A 13290-nucleotide genomic window follows, 5' to 3' on the forward strand; every position below is an offset into this window, starting at 1 on the left:
CAGAGTAAGGTGAGAGTATGAGGGATATTCTCTGGGATATGAGAGATACTGGCCTGGTCGACGACCGGGCCGCGGGCACGCAAAGCCCCGAAAACATCTCAAGGTGAGATAAGTGTGAGAGGAGTGATTCACGTTGCAACCCGTTCCCGCACTTGCTTATAGTCAATATTGGGTTATTTAATAAGTGCATATGTGACATACTAATTGATTGTGATATTTTAGTTTACCTTGAAAAGCATAAAGCGTTGATAAGCGTTGATAGATTAAGTAATAATTGTAAATAAGAAGCAATAAGATGCTTATCTTAACATACTAAGAAGGTTAGGTGAGGTCGGTGTTTTCTATGAAGCGTTTCAAGGTAAACTAAAATATTCACAATCAATTAGTATGTCACATATGCACTTATTAAATAAGCCAATATTGACTAGAAGCAAGTGCGAGAACGGGTTGTATACTGGCTCCCGACCTATTTTAACCAGTATATATATATATATATATATATATATATATATATATATATATATATATATATATATATATATATATATATATATATTATATATATATATATCACATATTCCCTGGATGTAGCCCGTAGCAGTTGTTTAACTTCCAGGTATCTGTATACTGCTAGGTGAACAGACGCATCAGGTGACAGAAAGTGTCCATTTGTTTTTGCACGGGCATGAATAACCCGTAAAGTGTGTTCAGAAGTGCTGTGTGTGTGTGTGTGAGAGAGAGAGAGAGAGAGAGAGAGAGAGAGAGAGAGAGAGAGAGAGAGAGAGAGAGAGAGAGAGAGGGACAGAGACAGAGACAAGAGAGAGAGACAAGAGAGAGAGAGAGAGAGAGAGAGAGAGAGAGAGAGAGAGAGAGAGAGAGAGAGAGAGAGAGAGAGAGAGAGAGAGAGAGAGAGAGAGAGAGAGAGAGAGAGAGGGACAGAGACAGAGACAAGAGAGAGAGACAAGAGAGAGAGAGAGAGAGAGAGAGAGAGAGAGAGAGAGAGAGAGAGAGAGAGAGAGAGAGAGAGAGGGACAGAGACAGAGACAGAGACAAGAGAGAGAGACAAGAGAGAGAGAGAGAGAGAGAGAGAGAGAGAGAGAGAGAGAGAGAGAGAGAGAGAGAGAGAGAGAGAGAGAGAGAGAGAGACAGAGACAGAGAGAGAGAGGTGCTGGGTGCGGGGGATGACGTATCATCACCGTGAATCAAGACTGGCTACGTAAATCCATTAGTTAATCCTCTTTCATATGGTAATTATCACTAGCCACAGGATTTATTCACCCCGTCACAATCCTGGTGGTGGCCAATATCTCTCGAAACCTGCTGCTGCTGCTGCTGCTACAAGGTGACACACATGTAGGTAGTTTTCTGCAGTACACATGCATTTTGACTCACGAAACTTTCCCAGTTTCCTGAACACACTAACGCAAGACCGCTTATAATTCTTCATGACTGGGGATCAGCTAATAACAACCATATTAAACTATCGTCCAGCTATAATATATTATATATATTACACTTGAATTGCATATTTTCTCTCCATGTACCTACTTATCGGAGCCTCACCAATTTAAACATTTTGACACAGAGAAGTTACTAATGACTCTCTACATTTACTCAATACGATGCTATTAAAAAAATCTTAAAAACTGAATGAAATCATTTGCATACTCGAATATTTGATTAAATATGATTAATGATATCAATCCAGTATGAATAGTTATACAGCGCAGGTGTACAATCACTCAGGTACACATGTGTACCACACGCAGGTACACAGGTGTGCAGCTCTGTACTGCCTCACTAAATTCAGTGATGAACTTAGAGTCAAAGTTCACTATCAATGTGCTAATAAACCAGGGTGGTTAATACACTTCCTGGCCGGAGGGGGGGGGGGTGTGAACCACCCGTTGTACTCCTGTTGTCAGGGGTAACGGGTAACAGCAGTCACTATACCTCCACTCCCCTGTTCCTTACGACCCTCTGACACTCCCTGTATGCCCTCTGACACTCCCCTCTCTCGCTCACTGGTTGATACCTGGTTGATGGGGTTCTGGGAGTTCTTCTACTCCCCAAGCCCGGCCCGAGGCCAGGCTCGACTTGTGAGAGTTTGGTCCACCAGGCTGTTGCTTGGAGCGGCCAGCAGGCCTCACTGTCAGACCGCAGCGCTCAGTCCTTCCCGGGATAGAAAGTCCACTTGTGTCAGCAGCAGCAGCAGCTGACCTGCTCAGAAATGCTTAATTCTTGCAGCAGACTCAGTTGGCTGACTTGCCAGCATCAATGAACTTCTTGTGTGTGTATATACACACAAGAGTTCTGATATACTTGTAAGCTAGCCACTAGCACATATAGCATTTCGGGCAGGTCCTTAATCTCAATTTTCCCCGGAATACGACCCGTCGTGTGTGTGTGTGTGTGTGTGTGTGTGTGTGTGTGTGTGTGTGTGTGTGTGTGTGTGTGTGTGTGTGTGGCCGCGGGGATTGGGAAGGGAAGGGAATGGAGGAAAGCGCCAAGCCATTATGACTATATAGCACTTGGAAGGGGTCACGGTAAGGATTAGGGATGGGACAGGGGTAAGGAATGGTGCCCAACCACTTGGACGGTCGGGGATTGAACGCCGGTTGTCCATAACATTTCCATGCTCGATTTTCAGTATGGCGAGAGATTGGTGATGCCGTAGGTCATATTTAGAAACATACTACACAGGAAAATAACATACTGGAGTGAACGATATAGAAGAAAATGCAGAATAGAACCAGTGAAGAGCAGAGGTGCCATAGGCACAATCAGAGAACACTGTATAAACATCAGAGGTCCGCGGTTGTTCAACGTCCTCCCAGCGAGCATAAGAAATATTGCCGGAACAACCGTGGACATCTTCAAGAGGAGACTATATATAGTTTTCTTCGAGGAATTGCCGGATCAACCGGGCTGTGGTGGGTATGTGGGCCTGCGGGCCGCTCCAAGCAACAGCCTGGTGGACCAAACTCTCACAAGTCAAGCCTGGCCTCGGGTCCTGGCCTCGGGTCGGGCTTGGGGAGTAGAAGAACTCCCAGAACCCCATCAACCAGGTATCATTCAAAACCAGATCCAGCATTAAAACACAAAATATAAACAAATTGTTATCTTATAATCGTTGTTAGATTAGCTGGTTAGATTAGGATAAGTTGGGTTGGCTTGGGTTAGGATTGACTGAAGCAGTAGCGATGACGTAGACAAGTCAACAATTTCCGTTCCAGTATATAGTCTAATTATATGCACAAGTAACAGTTGAGAGGCGGAACCAAAGAGCCGAAGCTCAATCCCCGCAAGCACAACTAAGTGAATACACAGTAGGGGGTGACGTATAAACTTTGTCAATGTTACCCCTGCAACATTAACGTGTTCTCTCATACTCGTACGAGAATAGAAAATGGATATCCTGTATAAATGAAACGGTAACGATAGAAATAATATTTTTACATAACAATTAACTATTTTGTATACATACAAGAGTTGTTACATTCTTGTACAGCCACTAGCACGCATAGCGCTTCGGGCAGGTCCTTAATCCTATGACCCCTGGATTATGACCCCGCCAAATAGTTTATTAACCAGGTACCCATTTTACTATTGGGTAAACTCCCTTTATAGTAGAAACTAGTTAGAAATCGATATTAAATTATTTGCACGAGATTAAATTACGCTGAATATCCCCGAACTCTGATTTGCCATTGATTTTAACCTATAACAATGTATTATTTAATCATAAAAATCTTGACTTCGACAACACACTGGATACAGGCGATGAGTCACAATAACGTGGCTAAAGTATGTTGACCAGACCACACACTAGAAGGTGAAGGGACGACGACGTTTCGGTCCGTCCTGGACCATTCTCAAGTCACAATCGACTTGAGAATGGTCCAGGACGGACCGAAACGTCGTCGTCTCTTCAATTTCTAGTGTGTGGTCTGGTCAACATCGACATGAGGTCACTGACCAGTAGAGAAACACCGCACGGAAATTCTCTTTTAGCACACAGTGGCAGACGGACTGAATACAGTCAGTTCACCCCATTATTGTAACAATTTGCATACGTTATTACAGAAATAGTTTCTGATTATGAATCTGACGACTGTAATGATTCTAAACTCGTCGATAATTATAGCTTCTAAATCTAAATCTGGCGTATATCTTGTATTATTACAGAGACTACATGTTCTCCCATCATTATGACTTGCTCATAATTTGAATATAAATTTGTATAAACTAACCCAAATATAAACGTACAAAATAAATATTTATAAAAGTTATGTCATTGACTAAGGCTCCGCCTTATAGATAAGATATATCTATATATCTTTTTATATATATATATATATATATACATATATATATATATACATATATATATATATATATATATGTATATATATATATGTATATATATATATGTATATATGTATATATATATGTATATATATATTATATATATATTATATATATGTATATATATATATATATATATATATATATATATATATAAGATATATGTAGATAAGATAGGCTCCGTAAGATTCAAAACATCAGATGACAGACATTATAATACTGGGAAGACGGGACGCCACGAGCGTAGACCTCACCCTATAACTACACATAGGTAATCACACACACATAAACACGCACATATAAAAGGAAAATGACAGTGAATGACCAAGTCACTATATTACGCAGCCGGTAAGGTCGGGAACATACAGGAAATGACAAGGACAAAATTGTGAGAAGCTAAAAGCCGGTTTCCATGCTGTTGTTGTTCAAGATTCGCTACCTGGAACAAAAAGTTCCCAGTAGCACGGGCTATGGTGAGCCCGTTGTGAACTTATCTGGTATCACACTTGAGCCAGGACAGCTTCCAGTACTAGCAGAGTTAACTCTAGACGAGTGATTTATTAATATAACAGCAGAGAAAGTAATGAGACAGGTAGCATCACTAGCTGTAACTAAAGCTACTGGACCACACAATGGATGTTAAAAGGTGCACAGGTCCTCATTCAAGTTCAAGTATGTTTATTGAGACAAGAAAGAAATACATCTCAAAGGGATAGAGTAGCTTAGGCTATTTCTACCCTCCAGGTCCTCACAAACAATCACAAACCCCACTCACAAACACACACACACACACCCCACTCACCCCCCCCCCCCCCCGCCAACACACTACGACGTATTAACAAGACATGAACCACACAGGAGTGTTTCAAGGACAGGGAGAGGACAGTCTCTTTAAACTCGGGAAGGGAGGAAGTGGGGGGGGGGGAGGGAGGGGAAGGGGGAAGAAGAAGAGGGGGGGGGCATTACAGCAAGGGCATAGTTACCCCCCCCCCCCTCCTTCACTACCTCACCCAGCCTTGCTCCTGTGCCAGGTAAGCCCACTACGGGCTCACCATAGCCCGTGCTACTTGGAACTTTTTGTTCCCAATAGCTGAATTTTAAACAACACTACCTCACCACGGGTGGGACACGAACAAGGGGACACAGGTGGAAACTGAGTACCCACATGAGCCACAGGGACGTTAGAAAGAACTTTTTCAGTCTCAGAGTAGTTAACAGGTGGAATGCATTAGACAGTGATGTGGTGGAGGCTGACTCCATACATAGCTGCCCAATAAACTCGCCCCTCGGGGCCAAATTTAATCCATACATAGTTTCAAATGTAGATATGATAGAGCCCGGAGCCTGATGATGTTAGAGGGGTTAAGAGTTGGGAGGCAGGGACCAAGAGCCGGGGTTCATCCCCCGCATATATAACTAGGTGGGTATACGCTAACCTTGGGAGCGCGGGGGCGTCGTACCCTACGGAAAAAAAAAGTTGGCACACCACGTCCCTGAAGCTTTTATGTGAACACGTAGCCAGGGGCATCGGGTTGCCTGCCTTTGGCATCGACGCTACAGGCTGCAACCCGTCCTCAGGCCAAGTCCATTCCATCCAGCGGTCGACCCCATGACGCATACATCAATTTTAAAATTATCTTCATTCAAATCAGAACTTTGCTCAAATATAAATAATATTATAAAAATATTATTATATACTAGCATATTGTGCATATTTAGGCACTGGTTAGGTTAGGTGTTTAGGTTCTGTTGGCGATTATTTGTATTTGTAGTACGTGGGTGAAGCATTTACAGCGTTGTGGTTCGAACAAAAGTCGTCACTGAAGCCGGAAGTCAGAAGTATTCGGACGTCATCAGTTGTGATTTTGATTTGATTGTTGCCGCCGGAGGCGACTAGTTTATTGTGCACCCCATACTCATCCTGTGAGCGGTAGCGCAAAAAAATCAGTTGTGAGTCGTGTGTAAACCGTTTCTCATTCATAAACAGGGGGTTTGGCGGGTTATTTCACATTAATCTCTCAGTTCTCGCATGCAAATGACCATACTTAAGAATTGCCGTTGAGGATGAAATTAACAAAATATCTACAGCCTCCCGAATAATCTGCAAACTGTTTATATCCAGTTATTTAGTCTAACAACATCTGCATACTCAAAATGCTAAATGAGCATAAAGCATTTCACCTTACAACTGTCCTTAATTACTTTCTGACTTGCTCGTATGTAAATTAACATAAGTAAATTTCGATAGGCTACAGCAATAAGCTGTAACAATTGCTGTAACGATTGACAGCTGTTTGCTGTAACGGCAAACCTAAGTCGTAACATCCACTCTCACTGTACCCAAACCTGTCGCGCCGGGTGCCAGGCACGTGGACCACTCTCACCCCAAGAGCCAGCCGTCTCCAATACTCCCTGGTTGATGGGGTTCTGGGAGTTCTTCTACTCCCCAAGCCCGGCCCGAGGCCAGGCTTGACTTGTGAGAGTTTGGTCCACCAGGCTGTTGCTTGGAGCGGCCCGCAGGCCCACATATACCTGGTTGATGGGGTTCTGGGAGTTCTTCTACTCCCCAAGCCCGGCCCGAGGCCAGGCTTGACTTGTGAGAGTCTGGTCCACCCTGCAACCTGGATTCCTAGTGATGCTTTAACCTTATATATATATATAGACTTCAGTATCTACCTGGATACTTGTGTGTGCATCAGCGAATCACCAGAACAACTCCTTATTTGTTATCATACTCATAAATAACCAAGCATACCTGGAGTAGCTTCTGAGAGTTCAACTCCTCAAGCCCGGCCGAGGGCCAGGCATCGCTTGTGATATATTAAACTTTGAGGTTGTTGCTGGAGCAACAAGATGTGTAAGTCTACATATACATATGTCAACTTCTAAGTCAAGTATATGTGGGAGAAATCAATATTAAACTTTAACCTTTCTAATTGCTTCGTAAGGCGATATCCGTGAGCAATACACTGAGGTCCACTTTTTACTCAGATAATGAGAAACTAACCTACTTGTACGTGTGGGGGTGTGTTCCCACCTATGTATACTAACCTATTTGTCCCTGCAGGTGATTGAATCACAGAGATTAAGCCACCCAAGAGGTGGCATGGGCATGAATAGCCCCTAAGTCCCTGCAGGATTTAAGCTTCAGTTCTTGGACCCCACCTATGTAGACGTGGGTCGTATATCATGCGATGATCCAGAGAAATTATTTATCCTATCATAGGCTATCAACTTTTTGTAATTATGAACGTTGTTAGATTCTACCAACTGCTCGTATAATTCACTCCAGTTCCCTTCTACGATTACGCAAAACAAAACAAAACAAAAACTCTCGCATATCTATGACTCATCTGTGTCTAGGTTTTACCCTCACTCTTGTTCCATAATTGTTCATTGTTCATCTCTTTTTCACCTTGTTAATCCTAAGTGTTTCTTGTTTATATTCTCTCTCTCTCTCTCTCTCTCGAAAGATACCTCTGTTTTTTTTTCAATTTCCTCCTGTGCTTTTTCACATGGGGGGGGGGGGAGGGAAGCTGCGTATTCTTAGTATTTTAAATGCCTCGGTACGGAGGTTCCTCTTCACCCATTGGATAATAAACGCATTGAATCGCCTAACTATAAAGACGCAAATACTAAGACATAATTCCAGTTCAAAATACAAATGGAAAAATCCTTTAGAAATAATGGGCGAGACCTTTGACAAGCCTATCATTGTCCCCGTCGAAGCCACTTGAGCTGGTGGATTTCAGGTAAACTCAGGTAAATGCTACAGAGTTGATTACTATAGACATATAACCAAATCTCACAGCTCAAGGGAAATATATTCCAGACTCCATAGTTCAGAGAACAAAACCAAACGAGACACAGCACCGCTCCTGTGCCAGGTAAGTCCTCAACGGGCTCACCATAGCCCGTGCTACTTGCCCCGCTCCTGTGCCAGGTAAGTCCACTACGGGCTCACCATAGCCCGTGCTACTTGCTCCGCTCCTGTGCCAGGTAAGTCCACTACGGCTCACCATAGCCCGTGCTACTTGCCCCGCTCCTGTGCCAGGTAAGTCCACTACGGCTCACCATAGCCCGTGCTACTTGCCCCGCTCCTGTGCCAGGTAAGTTACGGGCTCACCATAGCCCGTGCTACTTGCCCCGCTCCTGTGCCAGGTAAGTCCACTACGGGCTCACTATAGCCCGTGCTACTTGCCCCGCTCCTGTGCCAGGTAACTCCACTACGGGCTCACTATAGCCCGTGCTACTTGGAACTTGTTCCGAGTAGCTGAATCTATAACAACAACAACAACACTAACAGGCAAGTACAGTGGGTGGCGTAGTGGAGACTCCGGCCTGCAGTGAAGCCTCTGCTAATCAATAGGGGACACGCACGCCAATAGCATGATGTCAGTTCTTTTCCTACTTCTATACCACCCATTCTAACTACAATAATAGCTTTACTACTTATTATTTAACATGCTACAACAAGCAACTGTATGTTGACCAGACCACACATTAGAAAGTGAGGGGACGACGACGTTTCGGTCCGTCCTGGACCATTCTCGAGTCGATTGTGTTTGGTCAACATATTTCAGCCACGTTATTGTGACTCCTCGTCTGCAAACAGCTGTATGTTGGCTAATAGGACACTGAAGCGTGGGTACATAGGCATTAAGCACAGGGTGAGATTTAGTTTAGTTCAATTATTATGCACCCCATACCCATCCTGTAGGCGGTAGTGGAAAGGGTTACAGAGGCACATAATAGGCTCAGGGACCGAACCCCAAAATTCATTTAGCTAAGCAAGTCTTGATGAGCTAGTTGCAAAATTCAATGCACATCAACAATGGGCTCGAGACCAACCACAAGTACAGTTTCTAAATCAAGCAACGTGTCCCTATAAATAGCCAGGATGGTGCCCTGGAGTTGTACCTTGCAAGGGGGATCACAGAGTGTACCAACTTGCTCTTTTCCTGCCCGGTGCTAGGCTTGACGCAATCTACGAAAGCTTATTAAGGCAACAACACCTTACTAACCAACCAGCATGTATACTGTAGTCCTCAACATAGTCCAGGACTACAGTAAACTCTTAGAATATTTTCACAGAGAAGCGGGTATATATTATATATATATCACCCTTTAAGAGTACTGTATACGCTATCTCCAATTATACAATGCGCTGAAATTGAAATTGAAATAAGTTTATTGAGGTAAAATACACACAAAGGGATGAGGTAGCTCAAGCTATTCTCACCCCGTTCAGTACATCGTGTTAATACATACATATACACACATCACAAACAATAAACATATTACCAAACATTCTGAGAGATAAACATTTACATTTCCTCACAATGCGCTTGTGTTTATCAAATTTTGCACTTATATGTAAACACTGAGTTCCAAGAATCTTGTATCCAGAGCAGAGTCCATAAACATATTACTTATTTTATTTTAAAATGATTTAGAATCTAAATTCCACTCATAAGCCTTTTGCTAAACAAATTCATTATTTTTTAAACCCGTTCCATTTGTTTACCACTCGCACACTGTTGCCAAATGTCCCTGAGAGCATGTGTGTGTGTGTGTGTGTGTGTGTATTGGCTACATATACACTCGATTGCTCTCAAGAGGGTAATCTCAGCTCTTTAATCAACTGGTGTAGAGGTATTCGGAGCCTATTGGGCTATGTATGGTGTCTTCACCACTACGTGCATGTCATTATTTCACTGCTCTGACAACCGAGAATGCGTGAACATGTATGTGTGCATACATATTTATAATCGCATGTGCACATGCGCGTCAATATAGGTGCATTACTGTGTACATGTGTGTGTAGACGCATTATGTGTACTGCTCGGGCACGACGAGGCGTTTGGGCAACTGCTGTGGGTTCCTGAATGTCAGTCGTTGGCCTATACGGGGACCCTGGTATGCCTAACACACTTTACGGGCTCACCATAGCCCGTGCTACATGGAAATTGTGTTCCAGTAGCTGAATCTAAAACAACAACACCTTAACACACCTCCTGACCTTCCCCATGATGCAACCCAGGCTGTGAAGCGGCACCACAGGCAGCGCAAGCATACACTGTCAACTTCACAGACCAAAAGACACTAGTTACCTAAATTTTAAGAACGTTTTCAATCAAGTCAGAAGAGACGTTGTTCTCCGAGTCGTTCGTACCCATTTCTTTTCTAATTTTATCCTTTCGTCCAGTTATGCTACAATGGTCACTCAAAGCTTCTCTTTGGGGAACACGAAATTAACTCGTGTGAAGGTATACAACAGGGCGACCTCTTGGGCCCATTACTCTTTTGCCTAAAGAAGGCACTGATAATCAGACCCACGAACTAAACATATGGTTAGTGGATGATGCCACTCTTGCCAGTAACTTAGAAGTCCTCCTTGAGGACTTAGCAAAATTCAACAGCTGGAAGCAAATCTAGGTTTCATACTTAACGCATCGAAGTGCGAAATAGTCTCCTTTAACTCACATATTACTGAACACGTAAAGGATGTCCTGCCAGATATCTACATAACTGAACCAGTGGATTTCACCTTCCTATGTGCTCCCTTTGGTTTGCATGCACTCGAGGAGATCTTAGATGAAATGACCTACCTTCTCACAAGATGCCTATCTATACCTACGCTTCTTAACTTGCTGCCCAAGATGTTTTCCATTCCACAGCAGCATCAAGTCAAGTGAATATAACACCCCTTTGAAGTCCAGGCTAGAAAAAGTCCTCAACCTAAGATGACTCACAGTTGAAACAAGCAACTCTTCCCGTCAGATTTAGAAGCCTTATTTATTTATTTATTTATATACAAGAAGGTACATTTGGGTTTGTGAGAATACATAGCATAGTATTTACAATCTTGTAAAGCCACTAGTATGCGCAGCGTTTCGGGCTGGTCCTTAATCTAACAGATAATTCTAAGTAGGTAAGCCTTGGTGTCTCCACAGCCTCCTAGATTATTTTGCCAACTCTCCTTTCCTCCTCAGCACCCAACACTCCTGTGCTGAGCCTTGTGGAGCGGCCTACCATACGAAAACAGCCACCCAGAACATCGGCGCTTATTTCTTCCCACAAAATCTGCGACACTTGGTCCGTGGGGCGTTATGAACTTTCTCAAAGAATTGGATTCAAGTCGCATTGATCAGCCCGTTTTCTCGATTTCCCCCTCCGAAAAAAAAGGCAGTGAATTAGCCGCGTCCAACAGCCTGGTTGATCAGTCCAGCAACCAGGAGGCCTGGTCGACGACCGGGCCGCGGGGACGCTAAGCCCCGGAAGCACCTCAAGGTAACCTCAAGGTAAGGTAGCCAAAAGCGTCAAACCCTAGACTACAGCCACCTGACCTACTGGCACTGGCACTCATTAGTCCCTAAAAGCTTCAATACTACGAGTTTAACTTCCCATAAAATACAGCTGTATCAAATATTATTATTTATTAATAGATCATTATAATACCTGACTTAGTTTCGGGCTGATTAAATTTAATGGTAATTCTCATGTTACAGTTTTCTTTCTGTTAAGAGAAAATTACTACTATATCATTACCGAATTCGTGTGTACTAGTATTCATAATTCATTATGCAATTCAGTTAATAAGCTGACAATTATATATTAATAAATGTCCTACCTTCTCTTCCCTTCAGGTCCTTCCAAGTAAATTCGATGAGATTAGCAGTCTCTAATAGATCCTTTAGACTCATGCCTCCGTACACACTTTTATCAATTAACTTGTCGTTCTCACTCATTCTAATATAGAGAGCTGAAAGAATGAGATATATACCACCTCATGAACACTCACAGTCAGACTAGTCTGTTTGCAAACTGGGAATAATATAAGCGAGAGATGTGTGCTCAGTAAGGAGTTTGTTATTAACTAAAGCAAATACAGTGGCATATTTAAGTATCTTGATTCTTCAATGGTACAAAACCTGATTGTCATTTGTTTATTTCACAGCATCTTCATTCATCTATACAATAGGTTACAGCTAGTTTGTTTATATGTTTTATAAATCTATCATATGTATATTCAGTTGTAATTTAAAAACTTATTATACAAACTTATTATCTTTATAATAATATCAATAATTATAATAAGTACTGAACATACTATTATAATACATATATCCTAAATGCACGAAACTCATAGCAGTGGCAACATTCTCTGCTTTACATAAGACCCCTTGAATAGTTATGTAATATTTATGAGGATATTACATTGTCAACATTTCCTTTATTTGGCCAAAATCCTAGTAATATCCCCATTGTTATGTGAAAGCAAATAGTAAGCGCACAATGCCATGTATAACGTAACAGTTTCCACGCTCCGTGACTCGTACGTCTGGCAAATGTACGGGAAGAAAAAGGCAGTCATGTAACCCGGAGCTCTGGTCGTACCCTGCTGTACCCTGCTGTATTTCGGGAAAGTACTACGGTGAAATACCTCAATATGTACGTCAACAGCGAGGGTGTGGGAGCATAATAAATACTTTCGTTAGGTGCTGATAATGCAGCACATACAAATACATGTGGTTACTCTCTGAAATACACACGCGCCATCTATGTCACAAGATACAAATGTTACAAGTTACAAGGTTAACAAAGTTGTTACAAGAATGTAACAACTCTTGTATATATCTAAAAAAAAAACATTGTCACAAAACAGCCACCTGGGGCGCCGGTGGCTGTGTGGACAGCACGCTGGACACGTAATCCCGTGGAATCTGGGATCTATTCCCGGCGCTGGCGAGGAATACTGGGCAGAGTTTCTGTCACCCTGATGCCCCCTGTTACCTAGCAGTACATAGGTACCTGGAAGTTAGACAGCTGTGACGTGCTGCTTCCTGGGTGTGTGTGTGTGTGGGGGGGGGGGGGAATTAGTAGTTAGTAATAGTTGATTGATTGACAGTTGAGAGGCGG

At 42.8% G+C, this 13290-nt stretch overlaps 1 protein-coding gene across 1 annotated transcript in view; it reads right to left on the bottom strand.

Moving 5' to 3' along the window:
* LOC123767346 (hepatic leukemia factor) overlaps window positions 1-12198 on the bottom strand; it is a 95215-nt gene extending 83017 nt beyond the window's left edge. Inside the window, exon 1 of the mRNA XM_045756967.2 lies at window positions 12002-12198. Within this exon, the coding sequence (XP_045612923.1) occupies window positions 12002-12119 (118 nt within the window). The 5' untranslated portion in view covers window positions 12120-12198. The remainder of the gene's footprint in view (window positions 1-12001) is intronic.
* Between the last annotated feature and the right edge of the window lie 1092 nt (window positions 12199-13290).

This window comes from Procambarus clarkii, chromosome 74 (assembly GCF_040958095.1).
Source record: "Procambarus clarkii isolate CNS0578487 chromosome 74, FALCON_Pclarkii_2.0, whole genome shotgun sequence".
Lineage (NCBI taxonomy): Eukaryota > Metazoa > Arthropoda > Malacostraca > Decapoda > Cambaridae > Procambarus > Procambarus clarkii.